This window comes from Cyclopterus lumpus, chromosome 7, assembly GCF_009769545.1.
Source record: "Cyclopterus lumpus isolate fCycLum1 chromosome 7, fCycLum1.pri, whole genome shotgun sequence".
Lineage (NCBI taxonomy): Eukaryota > Metazoa > Chordata > Actinopteri > Perciformes > Cyclopteridae > Cyclopterus > Cyclopterus lumpus.
In genome coordinates, this window is record NC_046972.1 from 14,012,022 (window position 1) to 14,037,609 (window position 25,588).

At 41.8% G+C, this 25,588-nt stretch overlaps 1 protein-coding gene across 5 annotated transcripts in view; it reads right to left on the bottom strand.

Annotated features, from left to right (window-relative positions):
• Positions 1-25,588, bottom strand: part of LOC117733428 (neuron navigator 1-like) — an 80,026-nt gene that overhangs the window by 23,862 nt on the left and 30,576 nt on the right. For all 5 annotated transcript variants that reach the window (XM_034537063.1, XM_034537062.1, XM_034537064.1 and 2 more), the window contains one exon: positions 24,003-24,338. In XM_034537063.1, the coding sequence (XP_034392954.1) occupies positions 24,003-24,338 (336 nt within the window). The remainder of the gene's footprint in view (positions 1-24,002; positions 24,339-25,588) is intronic.

Genomic DNA, 25,588 nt, shown 5'->3' on the forward strand with positions numbered 1-25,588 from the left:
GCACATACTTCTGGCTTTTCATTATTTTTTTTCTTTTTATGTATTTTATTATTCTATTTGATTTGATGTTCTTCCCTGGCCTTTCCATCGCCATTTCAATCACAGTTGATTTCTGTGTTGATTTTTTTTTAGACTTACTGTTCTATTATTTAAATCCTATAATGACCTTTGTTGACTTCAAATACAAATAAAGCTATTATCCTTTTTTGTCTGGGCTTTTCAACAAATGTGGCTACACTTGTAACATTTTGTTGGATGGGTGTTCCAGCTGTGAAAAGGTGATTTGCGCCCTTTATTTTATAACACGTATATCTAGTGGATGATTATATAATTGTCGACTTTGTGTATTGTCAGCGGAGAAGATGGTATTTTTGTCTCTTTACCAACACATTTCTCCATTTCTCCATCTTCATTTCTCCATGAGGGTTGAATGGCACAATTCAAGAGATTCATTTTGGGATTCCAATTTAACCAATTAACTGTGAGGTGTGTTTGTGTATGTTTGTGCACATCCACATGTGATTGAATACGTTAAGTAGGTCATGCTTAGGAAGTAAGGGGGTTGGTTTTTTTATCTTATTAGGGTCAATAGGTTAGACGGATATCGTACTATACTGTCAAAGAAGTTCAGAGGGTGGGGCTTGCCTAATGAGGTCATGTATACTGTGGCACATTGGAGGACAGTGGCGGGCCTTCCGGTTGGGTGCCTGAATGGGTCACACTATACCCTGGGGGTTTCGAGGGTGGGGATCAGTGGGAGAGGGGCGAAGGGGAAGACCTCCCTGTCTAGCCTGTGGATATGTAGACACATAAAAAGAGCAGACGAGATTTTACGTCTGAAGTGGCTGTCATGCTGGCTTGTCTTTATGCCAGAGTAGGATTGAGGCCAAATTTAAGATTGGGTCAGACATATCCAGACAGCTGATCTACACTTTCTGGAACTACGATGGTATAAATCCACTGGATTCTCGTGTATTTTCATTTACTACGGTATTAATAGTAAATTATTGTACGGTATTATAAAAAGATAAAACTAAAACAGTTCTGGAGTTTCCAATTTTGATTATTGACGTAATTATTATTAAAATAAACACTTTTTGGATTCACCATAAGGTCATACCTTTTCCTTTTTTTCAATGTTTGCAATGAAACTTCTGATTTCACAATTTGTTTACAACAAAATATACAATTTTAAAACTCAATTAGACAAATTAAACTTTGCAATTTAGTAAGAAGGATGTTGGTCTTCTATATGAGCTGATGTTGGATTCCTGTTTCATACAAAATTTCTATTCACAAAAATGCACAAAGGAACTATTAAACTTTGAACTCATTCAGAGTGGATCTATTTGAGCACCATAATTTCTCATTGGATAAACTTACTTCAGGGAGATAAACCTCTTCAACACAGCTGTGGTTTCATATCAGCACCTCTCTGAAGCAACACCTTTCTCTTCTTATCCTGTTATTCACTTCAAAGCTATCCGAGTGCCTACCAGACCTTTTGTGAATGATAACGCTCTCTCTGATGAATAATTCAGACCTGATAGGAAACAGAACAAATACAGTGGCTGCTGGATTTGGTGTCACTCAACCGACAGAAGCAAAAGACAAGAAAACGCCGCAGAGGAGAGGGACGAGGTCGGGGGTCAAACATCATGGACAGCACAAAGCTAAATGGCTGAATGAAATATAAAACAGATCAAGGTTAAGAAATAAATATTAGATTGAAAACCCAAAATCTACCAGATAAGGGGGAGACCATTAAAGGCTGCTGAGATGTGTCTGAATTTCAGTATGACTGTCTTGGCAATGATTTAATCTGCATTCGGCTTTGATTATGTTCAATCAGACTTCAATGACCCACGCTTCTCAATTCTGAGAGTAGGGAATATTTACTCAAGTTTTGAAACTTTAATTTTTTATTTCTTTTGGAAAACACTGTCTGTCCAAGTGAGTACAAAAGAAATAACGTACTTATTTCCAATAATGGAACGCGAGTATACTCAAGAGAAGAGGTTGAAGTGGCGTGTGGGGAGAGAAGAAAGAACTGAAATGTCAAGTGTGAAAAAGAGAGAGCTTTAGTGGAAAGAGAAGTGCTGTTAATAAAAAGCCTCCAACATCTCAGGACACGGTGAACTTTCTCAAAAGGATCATCTCTCCACTCTCCCTCAAAACCTTCACCAACTTGCTTGCTCTACTTCAATCAGCTCAACCCTTCCTTCCTTTAACAGCAGCTTTTGAAATGTTGGCTGTTATAATCTCTCCTCACTCCACTTCGTCTTATTCATTCTTGAGCAGCAGCTGCAGAGACTGAGGAATAATATTAGCACCCAATTCATCTACATCCCTCCTTTCATAGATTAGCGTATCTCACTGCAAGCACCACTTTAGTAAAGCCACTTCCCTGTCAGTTATAGTCATTTTAAATCAGCCAAACCTACATTATAATTTCTTCTAAAAAAAACCACCAGTCAGCTACTGTACTTTAACACATACATCATGTTATCAAAGTACAGAGTGCAAATAAACCACATCTGTATGCCCTGTGGATGTTAAATATAAATAGTCTATTGCGACTTTAGACCTAATCTCAAGCTAAAGAAACACAGCTGAAGGGAAAGGATCAGGACACTGAAAAATGGAAACCTATAACTCTAATTTTATGAGCAAAATTAATATCAATATTGATTAAATTTAGGCTGCAATAAATGTCAATTACTCTGAGTGGCGTTTGATTAAACTCATTGTTCACCTCCACCTGACCGATGATTTCTTCTTGTGCACCGAACAATATGCATCCTCCCACTGAGCTGAAAACATGCCACATGGACACACTGTATTCTGTCATCCCAAGCCAGTGGCACACAAGCGGTTTTCCGAAAACCACCAAGAAAAGCCACAATCCAGACAGTCCAGAGCAAACTTAACATACGTCATCTCTCAGAAAGTGAGAAGGTTTAATGCAAGCTGCATCATTTTTCAAATGGTTTGAATAGTTCATTTTAATTTTACAGATTGATAAAGGTCATGGTGGTCAATACAAACATCCTCCTCTTATAGAGACACGGTTTCTTTGTTCCCTGTCGACTGCAGAGAGGACTGACACACCCACACAAACACTGTGCCTCACAAACTATCAAGAGAATAGTTGAATAGACGCTGTTGAGCTTGATAGTCCCCTTTTATTAACAGACTTCTGTGTTCCTCTTCTATTCAGACTATGGAGCTAATTGCTCTGATCTCAATGTGAATGGTCTTTTTTGCTGCTCCTTATGAGAGCTCTGCACTCCCTTCTCCCTCTGTCTCCCCTTCTCTCCTGACCTCTTTGAGGTTGAGGGATGGGAGAAAGAAAGTGAGAGAAATACACCAGATCCCGAAGGAAGAAAAAGCCACAGCAGAAACAAAGCAGCTTTGCCTGCGGTTTGTGGGAGCAGTGCTTGCTGGGAGTTGGAGTCTTGCCAGCCTCAGGGAGCAGACTTAACAGTATTGGTTGATAAGCTGTTCCATCTAAAAAAAACATTTGTTAAAACTGCATGGAGGCCATTTGGAGGAATGCTGACGCTCTCATGTGTTGAAGCGAATATCATTTTATAATTCCTTGCATGATTAGAAGATGGGTGGTGAATGTGGAAGAAGACCGACTTATTGTCCAACACAAAAATATCATAATGAATTTGAATAATTAATTAAAAAAACAATTAAGTTATTACCTGATCAATAGTCAATGCACATTACAGATAATGTTAGTGCACTTATGAAAAGCCTGCCAGTAAACAACAGATCAATAACAAGGATGAACAAAACGTCATTATCAATCTTGTTATCTCATTATAGCTCACTTTGTAACAATGTCAGAATATTCAGACCAGCGAGGAGAAATTATGTTGAGTTGTTTGTTAGACCTCAAGGATACGCACGCGTTTTGGTGAGTAACAGAGTGTAGCATAACCTTTTTTGGTTATGAAAACCGTTTATGGTTTTATGCGACAGTGCTAATGAGGAAGGTGTTAGCTAGTGGACAGAGTTTAAGGAAAGGATGCAATGGTACAGAAACAGAGGCGTAAAAAAAAGGCTCAAGATAATGTGAATGATATAGCATAAATGTAATGGTGAGATGAGTAAAGGAGTTCAACTCTTTGTAACCTCATGGGGTTGAACACATTTTTGTACAGGGTGATATTTGGAAAATGTCTCTCTCACTTGTGTAAAAGCATGGAAAGTAATTATGCAGTCCTACAATAGACAGGAACTTTCCATTCCTATTAAAATCCACAGTGTCACATGGCAGAACCCAAAATGGCTAAATCAGACGGGTTCCTGGTTGAAGTGATGCCTTTTCAGGCAAATGGAAAGTAGGGCACTGCCAGACTGGCACTGGGCAGTCGGCTCGGAAACCGGAGGGGGCACGCATGAAAGGGCTGCTGAAGTCATTAGATTCTTGAAAGGCTAAACATGTGAGACTGTGACTGGTGATAGCGATGACAATGATGTGATATGCATTGTCTGTGCTTATGTCTGTACAATTCAGTATTTGTAGAGAGATCTCAGATCCGCTTGAAGAGGCACAAAACAGCAGGACAATTAGCCTCTTAGTGGGAGGGACACTGAGAGGACACATCTGCATACACAAAGAAACAACAACCAACCGATATCCACTCTTCAACCATCGCACTACAGAAATACCCCAATTCACCTTACAACAGGTGTAAGGACTAATGAATAATGTTATTTTGTGTGACAGACAGATTCTCAAGAAAAAAAGGTGAACGAAGTGAAAATGAAAATGAGAAAATCAACAGCAGCAATAGGACTCTGTCCTCTACAGGTTTCATGACTGCCACACCCATAATCATGTGATGCTCCTTCTCTCCAACAGTCATGGCTGCACTGACCATCTGGGAGACTGAGACTTAAGAAAATGCAAGAAGAATTGATTTTCAAATTTCAGAAATTCCATAATCAATCTATAACCCAATCTATGCGCAGAAACCTGCATCAGATATATGTGTGGAGGGGCATTCATCTGATAAGATCGAAGGAGAGGATGAATGTGGTTTATGTGCACAGATGGCTAACAATACGGGTCCCTGGACCACTTCAGCAGCTTATGATCAGACACACAGATCTGTGATTCACCTTGGAGGCATATAAGCACATAGCAGACTGTCCAACTAAATTATTATTTTCCAATCAAATGGAAAGTGGTATTAGGAGTGATTGAGATGTTATTTAACTATTCTTCCTGGCTGGATGAGCATCTAAAACTTCTTTAAAAATGTATTGTTTAAAATGCATACATTTTCCATCACTGCTGCACCATATAGGGCCATGAACAACTTCCCTCTGTAGGCCAAGCTCTTATTATATCTTGAGAGCCTCAAACTTTGACGCACAAAGTAAAGTTAAGACTGCAGACAGTACAATTGTGTCTATGATGATCATGTTATACAATACCTATCTGGGATTGTACTTCAGATGCAGGCAGATTGATTACAAGTGTCATGTCAGCTGCTTGTTTCCATAAAGTATCAGCCATCTGTTGCGCTGGAGTCACAATATGTTTTTATAAGAGAAACACGGCATGCATGCTGTGCTGACCCTCAGTTCACTCATAAATAACCCCTTTTTAATGATGACTTAGGGCACTTGGAGAGTAATTAGCAACAAATCTGTCGTTAATAATGGGTTTTAATTAGCCACCCAATACAGGTTATTTGTTGAGTTGTATTGTATAACACTTACAGTGTTATACAATACAACTCAATACAACTCATTGGCAAGGCCCAATTCAAAAAATAGATTGTGCAAACAGCCGGCTGTTGGGGTACACACTAAACGGAAAAATTAATTTCCTCTTCTGTGTTGTTTATGATTTCCTCTCAGTCCCATTTCCATGATGTGAAACGGAACAATGTGTGATGGCTGCTTGGACAGTCTTTTGTGCACACTCACATGCACACACGCCACATGCAGCAGTATTTGGGCATTATCGGGGATTACAGAAAAGGCTGGAATTAATGAGCTCGTAATTACTGCTAATTCCATCTGCCAACAGGATCAGAGCAGACCAGGGGCCTCAGCTAGCGGTCCTGTAAGTGTGTATACGTGTGTGTGTGTGTGTGTGTGTGTGTGTGAGTGTGAGTGTGGGTCCAAGGAGAGAAATAGGAGGTCACATCCCTAAAAGGCCATCACAAAGGAGAAACTCTGTTGTGCCTTTGACAGGCATATCCCTGACAGCTATGGCCTGGGGATTTAGGACACAAAAAACACACACACACACACACACACATACTCATAAACACACCCAGTGCACTAAATTGCTATTGTCCCCTGGAGTGAAGCTTGAATTAGCTGTCAGAAGGGTGTGATGTGAGGAGCTGGTGGGAACGCTAGCTTTGCTCAAGTCACTGCTCCGCCGAGGGTCACACTAAGCCAGCCAGGCTGCGTATTACTGACTTTAAGGTTAGTGTCTGTGTGAAGAAGAATACTGAGGTACATTATTTTTTCCAAGGTTTTCCTTGCAAAGACGGGGACACATTTTGCAACTGCTTGGGGCTTTCCGGATGGAAAGTTAAAGCACTGAAAAGGCACTCAGATGCATCAGGAATCCTGGTCAGTGAAAAGTAGTTTTGTGAGTGTGCGGGAGGTGGAGAGAGATGGGTGAAAACTGTACAGTTTAAGAAGAGAAAAGATTGCTCCAGAACTAAATTCTCCACGGACAGCAAATGCATCTCATCTCTCCTCCTGATCTCTCCAGGGTGGACAGATGAACTTTGCCCAGAGTTCAACATGTCACAGTTGAGAGCGGACTTGGCTCTGAACTACTTCATCCCTGTGAAATGAAACAGGACAGACAAAGCAGTGGAAGGCTCCAAGCTTCATATAAGGAACTTTACGTGGTGAAATACTCTTGGAACCAAAGATTGAGTGACTATTAATCACGCTGACGCCATCTGGGTCATCTCGATCTTCTAATATTGTAAGCCCCAAAAAGGCAAACAGTAGGAGCTGGGAGAGGTGTGCAGAAGATTCTTCTTTGTGTTGTCTTCTTCTTACTCAGCTCAAATAGGGTCAAAGTTTAAAGGTTACGGCCCCCAGGTTAAACAACTGATGCAGGGCTTTGAATGCAGCCACAATACAAACAATGCCTTTTGAACTTATGTTGCATTCATGAAAGCATCGCTAAACAAAAATGAGAAAAGAACTTTCTCTCAACATCTCACTCTCCAAGTGATTGTATGCCCTCAGTGCATGGGAAATAAATGAGCATTTGAGCACCTGAGTTATTATGCATGAGCATGTTTGATTTCAGAAGACATTACATGTCTCAGTGTGTTAGGTGGTGACCAACAGAGCTTGTACATGACCCAACAACCCTTGAGCCCCAAAGTACCCTGAGCCGCTTCCACGGTCGTTTTCTTCTTTATAAGAGAGCAGGAAGCAAACGAGGGACAGCACTCCTGGGACAAGGTGGAACAGCCTGTTAAATCACCTCCATAAGTAGTTCAGTGTGGGGCGCTTCCCAGCTACAACTCAAGGGCTAAGAACTCAGGGGGAGCTAACAGGGGAAACCCCGGCAGGCAGAGGCCCAGGGCAGGGGTTGCATCCCAAGGTAGAATTTCCTCTGGTCTCCCTCCAGACATGTCAACAACAACAACACAGAGTGAAATATTTCACAGCTAAGCTGTTGGGTTCTGGGATGGGCAATGATAGGATGGTAATAATTTCTAGTAATGAGGATACTGTCAATGCCAAATGCATCACTATCTCCCTCCAACACACATTATCATACACACTTATGCATGCACATATAGCAGATTGGGGAACTATGATGTCAGCACAATGTGAGCTCTGCTCAGTGGCTCAACATGGTTACCAAACGCTTTAGCCACAACAACTGGTCCAGCTCCGTAAATAAAACCCTTTTAGGAGGGCATATTCTCCTGACACAAATAATTGTTTTTCCCTCCTCTGCCTTCAACGTTCTGGACATTGCTGTATCTTCTAAAGGCAACAGCTACTGAACTAATGCCACCACTTGATTATGTGTTAATCTCCCAGATTAGTACAGACAACAGCAGTCAGTGTGAAAATGTTAAAAAACTGCAGTGAAATGTTAAATGTGCTGACTGGAGTGGATCAGTGGATTGTCAGCCGATGGTACTTAAGAGTCCATTTTGGGGTAAATAAAGAGTGCATAACTTGAGATGGACCGAAAGGAAAAGACCGAGAGAAAAATAGAGAAGCAAAAGAGAGAAAACATGTGAATCAAATGGGTATACTTTAGTTTAAATCAAATCAAAGAGGCTACAGATCCGAGTAGAACACCACTAAGCACCTGCCAAAGGTTGTCCAAACACCACCTGAACAAAAACTAATGAAAGACCCATTGACTGGAGCAGAGATACTCTTTCACTTCTTCTGGCTGAGATAAAGCAGACAAATATGAAAACACATGCATTACTCCCATGCTGTGGGGTGGGGTGGGGTGGGGGTGGGGGGGGCGGGGAGTTAGGTCGCTGTATGTGTGTTTATGGTGTGCATTCGTGGACACATGTGGTGGTGACCGACAGGCCCTGAGGACGCACCCTGCAAGAGCACGTACCCGTCACCTGCTGTCACTCATAACCCACGCACTCTGGTCATGCCATTTAAAGTTGTTACAGCGAGTTTGGGAGACATTCTTTAGCCTCAGGCTGCTGCTCAAAACACACACTTCACATTCCAGCAAGTGTATTCTGGGGACCCACTCCCTAATCCTCCAACATATGCAGACGCACATATGCATACCATCGCACAAGTGCACGGACACAAAAATAAAATGACGGATCCAGAGGTTAAAACTGAACTCTACAGCCTCAAGTATGTCGCCAATCGTCTCGCTTTCAATGTAACTCAAAGAAAACTCTGAAAGTTTCAATGCAGGACATTGTATGAGTTTTTTACTCACTCGACATTTCCTAGAAAACTACTTCACTATCAGGTGAAAACAACATCAAGAGATTATTATTCTCCACGGCCATTTGAGGTTAGGCCTCTCTCTTGTCCCCAGCAAGCCTGTTAAGGTGCACTGTTGTTTGGCTGGAGGTCCTTCTCTGGCTTTGATGTAACAGAGGAACTCACTAAACCACGGGGGCGCCACCTCATAAAAATATGAGCTGTTTGTGAGCACAGACTCCTGTGTGTACAATAAAAAAAGAGTGCATGTGTCTTACAAGCACAGGTTACAAGCATCTGTTGTTTCGCTCTCAGGTGTCTCGAATGACCTTGTAGGCAGGGCAAAAAAGACTTGTTCACTTGATTGCGAAACACGAAGAGTTCCTGGCCATATGAAATGAATTCAGCTGTATGTTTTTCACCATTCTGGCCTTCCGTCTACATTGGCATGGCTATTTGGCTACCGAAAATTAAGCCACTTGCATAAATAAAAAAAATGCTGGCAGTGTGGAGTAATTAAAAGGAAAGCTTTCATGAAAAACAGACTTTTTAAATGCATCTGCATGTGTGTGGACGTGTTTATGGTGAAGATGAATAAAAACCTGTCCATGAATCACGAGGGTGTGACAACAATGTCAGCAGGCCACTGACCTATCTTTGGCTTTTAACTCAAGCATGACAGACAACATTGGTGTGTTTGTGTGTAACCAAAAACTTGATTTACTAAAAATGGAAAAGGCAGAAGATATGTGGGCAGACAGCCGACAGGTGCCCACTGACAAACCCAATCAACAATTCTCAATAGTGTGATGAATGTTTAGTTTCACGACACTCCATCATACAGAAGGATATAATTATGATATATTAATTAGAAACATTATGGATTTCAGCTTTAATTACCATGCTGGGTCTCCAGTGAAGCAGCTGATGGCAGGACGTGACTGCACTGACCAACACTTCCCATGGAAAACTAAATGACATCAGCCACAACACAGGCCTGGTCTGCATCACTGTTACTGGTGCACCATTGGTGTTTAATCAACATTAACTGGGAGGATTTGGGTGTGACTCACGCTAATGAGTGATGTCACCATGTTGCAAATCAGCTATTTGGATGGAGGTTGTGCTGTTAATCAGGAGTGGATCAAGATAGGGGTTGGCCATGCTGAATAAGCTATTTGTATATTGTTCAGATGACAACTCACAGAGACAGACAAGTTGTTGTTGGATTGCTTTCAACATGACTAATAGAGTTGATCAAATCTTTCTATTGTCTGGAACTGGTTAGATATTGATGGATGTTTAATGTGTCTTTGTGCACACACATACTGTATGCTTACTTAGACTACATGTGCAGAGTCTCAAACACCTATTAATACCACCCTGGGCCTCCATCATATTGTTTCTGTTTTTTTGACAGACGCTCCATTTAAGCACAAACTGAAAGTGTGTGTCTGTCTCTGTGTGTGTGTGTGTGTGTGTGTGTGTGTGTGTGTGTTTCAGTGGTTAGATGGTGAAAGTGTTTGTGTCGGTTGGGTGTGCGTCTTATGCCCTGATATCAGACCACTCTGCCCTAATGGGTTTACATAATGATGAAGTCGATGGATGCTATAGGGGTCAGTCGACCAAAAAGAGCAAAGCTGACCCCCACCACCCCTGAAAACCCTCCACCACACACACCCACACACATACACACACACACACACACACACACACACACACACACACACACACACACACACAAACAGAGAGATAATCAATAAAAGCATCGCTGTCGCTGCTGTCTTAATGTTTTTCTAACACAAGTCCAACTCCATGATTATTTTACAGAGAATTCTCAATAATTCTTAGATAATTCTCAATATCTTTTTATGTCACACATACAAGTCTTTTATACAGGTGTACACCTCCTCAGTCACCATGAACATCGTACTCATACATCTGACCTATATAAGCCCACATGAGACATACAGTTAGATCATTCTCACATGGCGTGGGTATATTGTACGTCGGGGGCTTGCTGCTGTTCACCAAATCACAGCATAAAGCAAATACCAGGAGAAGGCGTCTTTCAGAATGTAGGTCAGCCGTTCAGAATGCGGTTCGGTCCTGCAGCGGATCAATGCGAACACACCCACCCACTCCCATGCATACCTGCCTCTGCCCTCCAAACAGCACACCAGTTGTCATCGCACGCGGCTTAAAACAATGAGCATGTCAGCCGACGTTAAAGCTCAGAAACACATTATGCGCAGAAACATCCAGCATTCAAAAAACAATTTCGCTGTACTATTCTTATTAACTCAGATGATTTGCATTCATTTGTTTCATTTGATGTGGATTCCTCTTCGGCTAAGACAGGAACAGCTTCCTGCTTTATAGGCGCTGCTTAAATAGTCTGAACAAACCCGGCATAAAAAAAAAGACAGTGCTGATTCAACATATGGCTTTGCGCATTGAGGTCTGTGCCTATATGCTGAGTAGACTACAGCTCCATCTACACGCACACCACACACCTAATCTTTACCCGGCGTCTAGACTATGACACACGATCATAAAACCGCCTAATATCATCGGATGCCTGTCACAATAATGAAACGTGCCACCATGCAGCTGTTGGAGTTTTATCAATGAGACCTGCTGCTGCTTTTTACGCACTGGCTCCGCCGGAGCTTCTACAACCCATACAGCGCTATCAGATGCCTCACGTTGGAATCGCGTTGAGATAATCAACAGCATTGTCGCCAGTGTGTCAATGAGCTTCCCATCCGGCATTCTCAGGCTCTGGTCTCATCTATTACCTTGACAGAAAGTGCATTGTCCTCCCCGCGCGCTGCGGAGCCGGGAGCTGCAGCATTTTCCCGTTCAGCACGCGCCCGCTCATTCTACAACCGGCCAGCTTTCACGCCGCTTTGTTCCCGTTTGGCATATCCCGGCCCTGAAGCAAGAGAGTGTGCCAATCCACCGGTGCTTTCCACCGCTGATAACCCGGGCACCGCCTGTACGAGTCAGCAGCGTTAACTGACTGACCCACTCCCGCAGTGCCTCCACTCAGACACACACACACACTCTCTCTCTCTCTCTCTCTATCTCACACACGCTCACGGAGGGAGGGAGGCGATGAGCAAGGGAGGGAGGCATGGATAGAAAGGCAACACCCAGAATTCCTCCTCCTCCTCTTCTCCTCCAGCCCCCGTTTCGCTGATCGCGACCAGCTGTGCCTTTTACCCCAAAAGCGAGACTTTAACGCGCATCCAGTCGCAGCATAAAACACGCAGTCATCATTCTCTAAAAGGGAGCCATATGTCAAAGACACGTTGACACTCTTGGCTCTCTAATCGACACACGGGAGCGCACTGACACCACTCACTCAACCCTCTGATACCAAGTCAACGCTTTCATTCATTCAGTTACAAACATTATAAATAGCACGACAATGTTTCTCTAAGTAAAGGGCCCGCATAAAAAAAAGTTACAAAAGTGTATGTAGTCATTATTCTGGATTGCCCATTTCTGAATGATTGGATTGTTATCACTAATACATTGGCGTATAATATACCACTTTTCTATCAGGCACAGTGTTTATAAATGGTACCTATGTCTTTACTAATGGTTAATAATTCCTTCATTCTTTATATCCGTAATAAGACATAAGAAAACAGTTCAGGCTGCCAGGTTGTGAAAATGCTTTTGGTTGAGATATATATCCTCCCTATTGCTTTTCCTTTTAAGATCGTTAATCCATAACTTCTGGAAAATAGCTGCAGAGTATTATTACAACTAGAGACCTGATGACTTATTGTGAAATGAGTAAATCATTAGTAATGCTATTTAATGCTGTATTTATATGGATCGAATTTCAACTATTTCTTATGGTTGGATACGTCGTCGATCTGTGACATCATGTGTTTTGTAAGTAAAATCTTAACTGCAATGTAACAAAGGATTTCAGATCTGAGATACATGTAGTCGAGTAAAAAGTATAAAAAATGAATGTGAAGTGTAGAGAAGCCCAAGTATAAAGTGGCATATAATGGATATACTCAAGTGAAGTACTTTAAACTCTCACTACAGTGCTACACAGTAAATACACTTTCTTAAAACTTTCAAGTGAAACTTGAAATAATATTGGCTTTATTATGGGTAGACCATAACAACATATATCTCTGAAATAAAAAAAACGTTCAACAGTCGCCCACTGTCTCAGAGAAATGTTGGCTAAAGGCCAAAACAATGCTGGTATAATTGAACTATAATGGAGGGAGGGTAAATGACTAGTGCTTCTATTGTAACAGAGTGTGTATTGGCTATTGGAGACTAGCAGAGAAATAGAGTGGGTATCATGTATCCGCTCCCCCTTGAGTTCTGCCCCTCACAACCAGTGGTGTTTAAACACTTTAACCACTGAGTGGACCCCAGTGAATAGATCTGCCTGTCTGCTGGATCTGTTCAATAAGTGAATGAAGGGTGAGAGAGACTGAGATCGACAGGGGGGAGGATGACGCTAATTAACACTTTCTTTGTTTCACTTTGTCTTTTCAGTGAGGGAAATGGTGTGAGTGGTCAAGAAAGAAACAGCTAGAAAGATTGGAAAACATTGACTTAGAATTAGAAAAAAAAGAGATAATTAACGCGCCCCTTTTAAGTGCAGAGGGAACAAAGACGAGATTATTCAGGCTACCGCTTCCCATACCATGCAGGGCCAGGTGGGCAGTGGGCACAGTGTGTGTAAGCATGTGTGTACGTTTGGGGCTCTGTTTGGCACTATGACATGCTGAACTGCAGGTGTGCGGAGCCACTGCCATCATTGTTGCCCAGCGTTACTAATAAAAAGAAAGGAAAACAGTTTCTATGCGCATGCAAGCACACAAACACTCCCACATTCTCACACACACACACACACACACACGCAGACACACACACACACACACACACACACACACACACACACACACAGACACACAGACACGCACACACACACACACACACACACAGACACACACAGACACACACACACCCACACACACACATTCACATGCACACATGGACACGCACGCACACACACACACACACACACACAATCCTCCTTAAGTCAGTGTGAGCCTTTGCTTTTATTTATGTCAACTCTCATCCGAGTTTCTGGAAAGTGTAGCTGGACAGCGCTCTGTGTCTGTCTGGCCAGCTTTTACTTTGACCACTGACTCATGCCCAGACATGCTCACTGTCTACCGCTGTTGATTTGCTTCTCCTCATCAAAGAGTGTTTCTTTTTTCACTGCCACCCTCCTTTTCACTCAGTGTCTAAGACCACGGTGTTTGTTTTCAATGTCTGTGCAGTAGGCCAGTATAATTAGGTGGTGATGTAACTGTGTAATGACAGTATACAGGCAGGGTCATCCATATGACCCTGGGAACCTGTCACTCCTCTGCTGATGAAAGAGACAAGCGACCTGGGAAAGCTCATCCCCCTTATCAGACCAGGAACACACACACACAGACACACAGAGGCACATTCAACACTTGGGAAGCCACAAACTGTATATAAACAAACATAAAACACACACACAAACATCTATCAGACTGAAATACTCATCTTCATAATCACAAAAAGACATTTCTATTACTTCTAATTCAACTTTGAATGTCCTCTATCAAACTGTCATCCTCAGATATCTTTTATCTGGCCTCATCACTCAGAAACCTTTCACACTATAACACTTGTTTTTCTCACTCTCTACCTGTCCACACACACACACACACACACACACACACACACACACACACACACACACACACACACACACACACACACACACACACACACACACACACACACACAAAGATCCTTTAACACATACATTCTTTTGTCTGATTTCCTGGCAAATAGCCAGAGTCAAATCATAGTCTGTACACTGGCCTGCATGCTCAGTCTAGTTGCTCACTAAGATAACAACAGGCACAGGTTTAAGAAACCCACATGCTGAAAGCATGACCTCACAGTCACACGCTCAGGGTTGAACATCAAAGTGTGCGTCCCCCTTATGAAAAGGGGCTCTTGTGTTTAATTGAGGGACCATCCATGTCATGTCTCCAAAAGCATCTAATTAGGCTCTTGATTGTTGTTCTCTAGGTCTGCTGAGGACAATATGAAGAACTCAAAAAACTTGATTTCAAACATGGCTTGCCTATCAAGAGACAGAGACGTACAAGAGGAAACCACTAACAGAAAAATGTCACCAGACAAAACAGTTCAACAGGTTTCTGCAACCAGTTCAGCAAATGGGAAAATAATACGGATGTTCACTGTTTGGAGCACTGGTGCATACAGGGAAGGAGGAGATTAAGAGATGGCGTAATGAGGAGAACAGGAAAGGACAATGATGGTAGAAAGAAAAGTGTGTGACTAATGTCGAAACAACTCCAGAGAATAACACAGTGGGAGTCAATGGGGAGGAAGGCAAAGTTAATTCTGATGCGCATTACAAACCCCCATCACACCCCTTTGTTAACCCTGTAAAAGGCTCAGCTCTATAGTGTGCATGTTCTATGTGTGTGTGTGTGTGCGTGCGTGCGTGTGTGTGTGAGCGTGCGTATGCGTGTGTGTGTGAGTGTGCATGTTCTATGTGTGTGTGTGTGTGTGTGTGTGTGTGTGTGTGTGTGTGTGCGTGTGTGAGAGAGTGTGTGCGTGTGTGTGTGTGTGTGCAGCAAAGGTTTGAGGTGGCTTCCATCCCAAAGCTTGTCCTTAACCATGCAGTTTCATTTACCCCCTACAGAGGAACCAAGCATGTACTTTAAAGGCGGTAGATGTAGAGGAAGGGCATGAATGAGTGAGAGCAAGTTGAGGGGGAATGCGTGTGTGTGTGTGTGTGTGTGCGGGGGTCTTTTGCTGTGGGAACCAATCTTCAGGAATGACCCTATATATTTCAAGAAACTCCTTTCTTAACAAGATACTCTTAACATGTTGTACATAAGAATAGTAAAGGGGGGAAAAAAAGAGATTCAATATATTGTAATTGTTATTATTATATTGTTATTATATATAAAATATACATGATCCCTTTCCAGAAGCAGTGTCACTGTCATTCTTAAAGTTAATGTTTTCAAGTTAATTCTTCACCTTGGAAACCACAACAAGACATGTTAGGCATACTAACATGTTCACAAAGGCAATGCTAACATGCTGATGTTTAGAAGGTATAATATGTTTATCGTGTTATTTATCTTAGTTTAGCACACTAGCATTTGCTATTTCACAAGGTAAGCCTAGGTAGATTGGAATCTCATTATTGTTGCAGGTATTTGGTAATAAGCTGCTAGCTTGATTATAAATGTGAACTCAAGGCCCACTAACTATTTGTATTACTTTTGTTTTGCTGTGGTATCTTTCTAGTATCTGTATTAAAAGTTGCAAAAGAGCTGCAGTTATTTAACATGGTAAAAGTAGTAGATTAAGTGGTTCAACTGTTTTTTGTATATACACATTTATTGTTGTAGTTTTCATCCTCCAGTAACTCCAGTAAAGTAATTAAATCTCCAGTCCTAAAAGCAAAAGTGTGTTGACTGAATGATGTCAGTCTATACGGTTTATATCTATGCTTGTTGTTTTAGCATCACCATCAGTTGTTATTTTCAGGTCATATCCTCCTTTTCATGTCTTCTATAGGTCAGGTGTGATTATATATATCATAACAATAAAATAAAGGTAATTCAGTAAAGGTCAGGAAGAGCAGGATCGGTCTCTTTCCTTAAAGGAAACATGGTGAAATTGGCCATCAGGCAGAAGTCGTGACATTTGAACCTCTGTAAATTAAGAAGAGTCCACTCTCACACACACTCACACACACACACACACTCACACACTCCGTGTATTTCCTTTGCACGCTCGTATTGTTGACATGGTAACACATCCCTCTGAACTACGTGGGGGTCCTTCACATGCACACACACATACCATGGCCACCATAAGCCCCCCTACCCATGCCTCCTAGTCCTTGTCCTTGCAGACTGCTGACCAAGTCCCTGAGTTCTCTTAGTCTTTTCCAACCCTGCCATAAGAGGAAGCCAGGGATTAGTGGGGATTATGCCGTAGCGTCTCCATAGAGATTTACCAGGCCTTGGGTGGGGTCGGGGGACACTGTGGCAATGGTTTTGTCGTTTGATTGGGCGAAGTTGAATGATATGGCCTTCAACTTTGAGAAAGTATAGTCATATTATAAATATTAGATATATGCTGTAGAAGTCCAAGGAAAAGACAGCGAGGAAGCTGAGAAAAGATTAATTTCTTTGACTTCGCCAAACTTTTCTTTTGTTCCGAGGCAGAATGTGGGGAAACCGGTCCGAGGGATGTGAGTCTAGTTCCCAAGCTCCGATCCAGCACATGTGTTTGTTGCTCAACACCAGTATGTTTCACAATAATGAAATGGCCCATAGTCAAACTAAACATAACCATGGAGGGTGAAAGGAGGCCTTCCTATACAAAGCTTGGACATTGACACAAGTGGACGTGTGTAATTGTGCGTGTAGCGACAGACAGAGGGGAGAAAAAGAGAGTGAAGAAAAAAAATAAATATTTTCTCTACCACAGTGAAAGTCTTCCCAGATGAACCGACAATTACGAGAAAGTCTCATTCACTTTTTGTGCCCTGTTTGTTGGACTAAAAGTAAACTATCTAATGTAACAATAGTGAATTAAGAAGGTAAGTAAACGAAACAGTGCGACTCAAACAGCCCCAGCAAACACAATAAAAGAAAAAAGGAACATAAGGATTTAGTTCTCACTGAAATAAGAGGTGTCAGGGGGTTTCTAGCACTGCAAATCCCCCCACAGCCCCATATGTTACTCCGTATTAAATCTTTTAATGTGTTTATGCAGTGTGTGTATGCCTGTATGTGTGTATATAAAGGGCATGTGTGGATTATAGTCATAATTGTTTGTCAGCAGCATCCTGCTGTTACGGCTGAAGCCGATTACATCACCCCATAAAATAATATCCAAGCACATAAAAAAATATATAAAAATACAAACTCAGAGACACAAACTAAGTGTTCCTGCAGTGTCAGTATATATACTTATAACATTTGTTCACTCAAAATTAAAAAGATAAGCCTCCCAAACTGCATGCAGACTACAATACATATTGTCAAAATAACCTCCATATGACTAATGACTTTGTATATGCGGTGTGCGAACGTGTGTGTGTGTGTTTGTGTGTGAGAGTGTCAGAGTGTGTGTGTGAGTGTGTGTGTGTGTGTGTGTGTTCTCCCTATAGGGCTTTGCCCACACGTGCTGGAACAAAGAGAGAGCACACTCCTCTCAGTCAAGTTCCCCTTATAATGACAGGAAAAGTAATCGATTACACGCGGCACTGAGCAGAGAGCCACCGGTGCGTCGCACAGAGGAGAGAGGCCCAGAGAGGAGCAGGTAGTGGATGACAGGAACAACACACGTCCCATCACCCTCCTGAACACCCCCACACAATCTGCCTCTGACACACAATGTCAAACAGACAGAGAGAAATACATGGTGAGACAGGGCAATTTTGATCCAGAAATTGTATTTTAAACTTTTGTGAAAACATTTAATTAATACATTTATCTTGAAGGACCATACTAGTATTTTTGTGGCTTTTGCTACATATGTTGTTGTTAATAACAGTGTTTATTTCAAATGAATGCTGTGGAATTTATGGTTTCTTAATATAATTAATTCATTGATTCTTTTTTTATCTTTAAAAAATAAAACAGGCCGACTCTTGAAACTTGCTTTGAGTTGTATAAACCTCCACAGAAAATATGAAATCCTTATTATTATGCTTTTCATTCATTATTGTTACAAAGTAATACAGTCACAGTCCAGATTATTCTGAAAAGTCTGCATGATTACTTGACCACAATAACATAATACTAACCACAATGAATGCAGACTTGACATTTATTGTGATGCATTATGCAGCTTTCAAGTATATATATGCCAACAGACTTTCATGAAATATGGAAATGGTATAAAACCAACGACTGCTTGGAAAAATAGTTTTTTTTAAACGCTCTAGCACAATTTTCTTAATAGCTAGCAGTACAGCAGCAGCTGCAGTGGGATAAATAAATCAAAATAACTAAAGATGTCTGTTTCACCAAAGTTTAAAATCCTAAAATCCAGAAATCAGTCTTAAAAGTAGTTCAGTCATATTCAGCTTTAACCTTTTCAAGAGGTGTTTACATTGCTTTGATGGCACACGGCACATATAAATGAACAATAATTGAATCTCCCGTGATATTTCATACCAGCCCATTCTGATGTCAGCCCATGTTGTGACTGCGTTGGGAGGGGTTCTGTAACTGGTCCACCGAATGAGTCACCGTGTAAAGATATCTGGTTCTTAGCAAGAGGGAAGCACTGGGTGTTTCCACTGAGGATCACAGCAGGATGTGTGTGTGTGTCTGTCTGTGTCTGTGTGTGTGTGTGTGTGTGTGTGTGTGTGTGTGTGTGTGTGTGTGTGAGTGTGTGTGAGGGAGAAGGAGAGAGAAAGTGAGAGTGAGTGAGTGAACAAGTAAGTGAGAGAGCGGAACCATCACCTGTAACATAAATCAGACCCATATGTGAGAAAAGGAATTAATGAATCACATGCGTCTGTTCGGTGTGTGAGTGTGCAAAGTTCTAGTTCTTGGCCAGTAGGTGGGGTCAGAGTACAGCAGGACTGAGCTTGTCCTGAGAGAAATAACACTGCTCTCTACATCTAAACAAACAAACAAACAAACAAACAAACAAACAAACAAACACACACACACACATATACACACACACACACACACACACACACACACACACAGTGAGTGGGGTTGTCTGTTGCTACCCTCTCCCACTGGAGATACGGTTTTCAGGCAATGACAAGGTCCAGGAGTTACACCTCATTAGAAGTGTTTAACCATCGATACGGTCAGATAGCCATCAGTCAAGGGCCGGATAATGACTTCCAGTGTTTGAATAACACAAAACATTTAGAAGCAGGCATGAGACATGAGACTACTCATGGTATCAAAGTTTATTCCAGGTATCTTGTGTGTTCAAAACAGATTACTTATTACTTCTCTATTAGACGTTCCTCTTTTGGTTTCAGTTCCCTGCACTGTGCTGGATTGACACTAAGAGCAGCAGCTCACTTCTGCTTTTCTAGAGAGCAGACAGCACTAAACCAAAACACTTAAACCAGCCGACTCTGAAAAGCTTAAGGGAGCTTAGTGTGTGTGTGTGTGCGCGTGTCCTGCTCCAAACAAATGTTTTCATAATTCAGTCGTTTAGTGCAGTGAACCAGCTTGTCTAGGAGCGTAACCATGGAGACTGCGCGTTTAGTAAGGGGAGCTTTTCCATCCCAAAGCAAAAGCAAAAGCGCCCAGCTGGGCAAAAAAAAGCAACACACGCTCATCCACTTGTCTGCACATTTGTGTGTGCATGTTGAGCCCATTATCACCACTCCAAGTGGCAACAGCAATCAATACCAACTATTAAGCACACTGTGTGACACACTCATACACACACACCTAGAGCCGTTATTCTCCTATTCTGAGCACAGTGGCTTTGGCCATGAGTATTTCAAGATGCTCCCAATTTACTCTTGCATGCACTTTCACAGACTCAACAGTGCTACAAAGACTAACTCTTGATCTTGAGAAATAAGCTAATGACAAAGCATAGCATTTCCCCCGCTGTGCTTTGTGGTGTTGGCTTTTCTCTAGACAGTGGACTGCTCACTTTTATTTATTATGAAAATAGGACAATATTGTTTCTATCAATCACAGGCTGAGATGCAGATGAGGTGTTACTAATAGAAGTTACAATGACTGAACAAAGCACTACATTAGTGAAACCAACGCATAAATGGGTAGAACAATGATAAGTTGGATAATTGAACATAAGTGCCCTGAATAAGAATTTATTTTCTTTTGTGGCAATGCTCTCTTGAAATTTCACCCTGAACTCTGAAAGAAAGAATAGGGAACATTTCTCAACAGGATTCTGGATCAACAAATCAGCTTCCTTAATATATCCACACCACAAGCAAAATAATGTTCCTGCAGCTCCGCAGAAGCAGAATTCTAGCTTTACACATTGTGCAGCTAAAGCCCCTACAATCATCCCACTGAAGTCTGTTGTCTGGCATAATTTGTCTGTTTGGTTTCCACCAACTGCTGATAAAAACATCTGGGTCTTTAGCTAGTCGTTTAGTTTTCTTCTCCTGATTTTAGCCGGTTGGTGCTGCAGTTTATCAGAGCTTGTTTGCTGAAATCATAGGCCATAAATAGTGCATTTCAGTCTTACCATAATTGTTGGTTCGTTACTGCCAGCATCGACTTTGACATTAAACATCAATTAATGAAAATAATTATTGTAATCTAAAAAAGAAAACACCTCATTACAGGCAAAAGTGAATGACCTGCTCATCGTTCCCTTTCTCGCTGTTTCCCGGTGAGAATGACGTGTGCGAGTGAGAGTGCGGGGGGATACTGGGAGGGCTCTGGTTCCAAATGTAAGTGGTACTCTTCAGACGAGAAGGGGCCCAAGCTAGAAAAGCACAGGAAACGAATAACGGACTTAAGGGGTCTTGACTCAGTGTGTGTGTGTGTGTGAGAGAGTATAGGGTCTGTGTGTTATGCAGGTCACGGTACAGTCACGGTAAACTTACCTTGGTATGGGATTGTGAGTCATGCCTATACAGTGACTCACAGTGAGACCCATGATGAGTCAAATCCCGCTCACCCATATGTGTTCATGTCCGAATGCTTATATCTTGAGACAGTTTCCTCACAATTTAACAGAACAAAGAGATGACTTCTACATAACCCAAACAAAGAACACGTGTGTGTTTGTGATACATAATTTATGTGGGGAAATCCTATGTATTATATATGCTGGGTTGAAATATGGTAATGTAGTGTGACCTCTGTATGACAGGGGAAGTGTCTCTATGTATAATGGATGAGTATGTGTAATAAATAATGAGATAAGGGAGAGTAATCCAGCATGCTGCTACTTCAAGTTTACTGGGTGGAGAAAAGCAAGGAGAAAGAGAACAGCGGCACAAGCCTGCCCTCTAGTGTAAAGACCTATTAGTTTGAAGCCGGAACCAGGAACCAGACCAGGCTGCAAGAACCAGGAACCAGACTGCAGACTCAAAATGATCATATACAAGGGCAATGTGACAAGTTGATTACGATATTAGTTGTGGTCTTGAAAAAGGTAATAGTTTGATATGTGTCACACTAAAATGCCAATCTTTCCCTGGTTAAGAAACGGAAGTATTTGCTGCTTTTCTGTTTTCTATGGTGAATTTGTGGGCATTGTTGGATACAAAGATGTCACTTGTGGGAATTTGTGAGAGGCGAACTTCAGGAGTCTTCAAGAGATTTTAGTTGCAGCAATATAATACATATATTCTAAAAAACGACCTTAAGAAAAGTTGAACATGTCAAGGATTAATTAAAGGGCTGTTGTTTGGGGTAACATTAGATTGTACTGATTATTCCACCCTTGCCTAAAGGCTCTTATTGTGCATATTTTAATAGACATATAGACATTATGATCTCACATTTACTTTAATATCTTAACTAATGCACCATTTTTATCGTAGAAATTCTGTATACAATATTGAGAGCATTAATATAGCAGTAAACAACTGTTTGCAATGTAAAGATATAGAGGAGTAATGTCTAGAATGAAGTCCCTTACCCTTGTTATCCCAGCTTCTCTATGCTTTGTTGCATAGCATTCGTCATATTCAGAGCTGTGTGGAGGCATTAGATATTGTCTGCATTTTTTGGTTTAGCACCTTTATACAGAATTAGATTTTGTTTTTTAAACAGCATTTTCACATTTTGTGCAGACTTTGTCTGTATGCAAGCCAGTGCTGTCCGTCTTTTGATCTCTCTTTCTCAATCTTTTGCTTTGCATCCTCACACGAAGCACAATATAAACTTGTATAACCACTAATTGGAGACCTTGAACTGTGTTGCAATTGATTTCCTGGGGACTGGTGGTGCATTTTTGTGGTTACCAGAGAGATGGCAAGCGGTGGCCAGCAGAGGAGGTTTTTTTTGTTTGGTTGGACGAGTTCTGCAGCGTGACACCGACACACTGCCAGAATCCTAGTTTTGCAATGAGATAATGTGTTTTTCTTTGCTGTGTTCAGAGTTGGTCAGTGAAACATGATGCTGTGTGTGCAACCGAGTTAAAATTGTTGTGTCATAACTCCTCATGCTAGTTCTCCAAAACTAACAAAGAAAGTCCAGGGAACACAACGTAGGTAATTCTTCAATAAACCCTTTAAAGTTAATTTTCTCTATCTGTGGATTGACGTGAAACTGAATGAATGAAAGCAATACGTATTGGTCAAGTCACATGGTGACGTGTTTTCATACTGAGACAGACTGACGAACAGCAGCTATCAGCAGGGTCTCTCTTAGGATCTGCCACTCTGATTCAGTTGGCTATAAAAAAACATTCTTCGCAAAGGCACAATACACAATCAATAACTATCAGACAGACACCCAAACACAGTTGGTAAGGCAGAAAAAGTGCCCAGTTTTCCAAAGACACCTGCATTCTAGCTGCCAGGGGGCTCTGGTGAGCCAACGCAGTGAGGGGTCCTCCACATTGAAGCCTGCTGGCAAAGCCGGCGGGCTCGCAGTTGAATTTGACAGAAAATCTCTGCAAGGGGGCTCGATGATTGTGACATCATTCCTGGACTGTGCCAGAGGGCTGCTTTCTGACTAGGGCAGAGCCAGCTGCCGGTGTCAAGGCAGACACTATGAGCAAGTAATGCATTACGGAGGGGCTGATCAAGGCTTTGATGCGCTGGTAAACCACTAACTACGGGCCGGTCTGCAGCTGTGGGGTTGTAGCAGTTGGCAGGATTCACCTCACAAGCAATGCTAAGATCATTAATGAGACACATGTATCCTGATTGCTGCAGGCTACATGAGGTCATGAGGTCATACAATATTATGTATGCTCCTCAGATTAATGAAGCAGGCATAAAACATCATTTTCAAATGAAAAAGTACACAACTTACCCATTTCCTAGATCATCAATATCATCATCTTCATCATCATCTTCATCACCCACATTTGGACTCTTAGTGCCGAGGTTGCTGTTTCTGAGGTAATCTCCCTTCAGAAGGGACGGATCTGAGCTGTCCAGTGCTTCGATTAGTTGGATACGAGCAGTGTGGCTGATCCGGAGGGGAACGTCCAACTGGCTGTTACCTGTGGACGGGGCTTCACCAGCCTGTAGTCGGGGGCTGGCTTGACCCTGGCGCCATGACAACGGAGAGGAGCGGTTTGATAGACTTGAAATTGAGAAGGCAGCAGCTTCATCACTGTCGTAGCACATGGTCCCCTCCACACAGCTTTGGAAGGAAAAAGAGGGTAAGTTTTAGGGATTGTTAGGAAATATTAACAGCACTGTGCTCCCCTAAAGGGATGAAAACGTCAAGAAAATGTTGCATCCTGTTCTCTCAGAGGGGCCTGAGTGTATAAGGCTGTATACTGATTTTTCACGGGTTTAGGGATTAGTTGGTTTCCAGGTGTCTGTGTGTTAGTATATTATTTGTACGTGTATTAGTATGTGTATTAGTAATGTGCATTGATTTTGTATCCATATCAGCAAACATGCCTTTATGTTCGTCTGTACCCTGTACACTGTCATTTGTGTGAGTCTATAAATACCAGCATCACAATATCACGCATTCCCTGTGCTAAAGCAGCACAGCTCATCAGTGCTTAGGTTGAGAATTATGAAAGTTACTAGCTCTCAAACTGCCCAACAGTACATGCATTTGCCTGCTACCTTGAAATTAATCTTGTCTGCAGGATACAGAATCATCTCCACCAAAACCATCAATAGAAAAGATTTAAAACAGGCAGGAAAGAAGTGGAGAGGATGAGAGAGAGGATGCTACTCGTCTTGTCAGAATGGATTTTCACAGGCATTCGGTATATATATATATATATATATATATATATATATATATATATATATATATATATCAGGGAAAGTATGTGTAGACAAAACAATGTGCTTGCTCACCAATCCATTTGTTTAATTCATGCAAATCTCACACTCTAAATACTCATTTATTACAGGAAAGATGACATCTTGTTTGCACAGGAAACTTCCACTGACAGGCTTTAGGCCTCAGAGCAGGATATGTCTTCAGGGGACAGGGGGAAGGGATTCAAGGTTATTTTACTACAATAAAAGTATGAATGGCAAAGGAAATCTATTCCAGCAGGGAACCATCTGCTGATTTGCTCTTCATGTAGGGAGCTCCCACCGAGGGACAGAGAGAGGATACATGGCAGGCGACGCACGGACAGGCAGACAGAGGGGAAGCTCTCAAGGACAAAACCCGAAGACATGCTGAATGCAATCAGAATCAGTCAATGAAAGACAGGAAGCAGAGGGAGGAAGAGGACACCTGAAAGCTCCCATACCCTTAATCACAGCATTATTGCATGTATTGCTCTGAATATGAGTCGTGAGTGTGCATTGGCAGGGTCGGCTTTGAAGTCAGCTTTGAGCTAATCCTGCTTCAGTTCTTTATTAACCAACGCAGAGGGAAAGCAGAGCAGGCAGAAAAAGACTAATTTCTGCTGG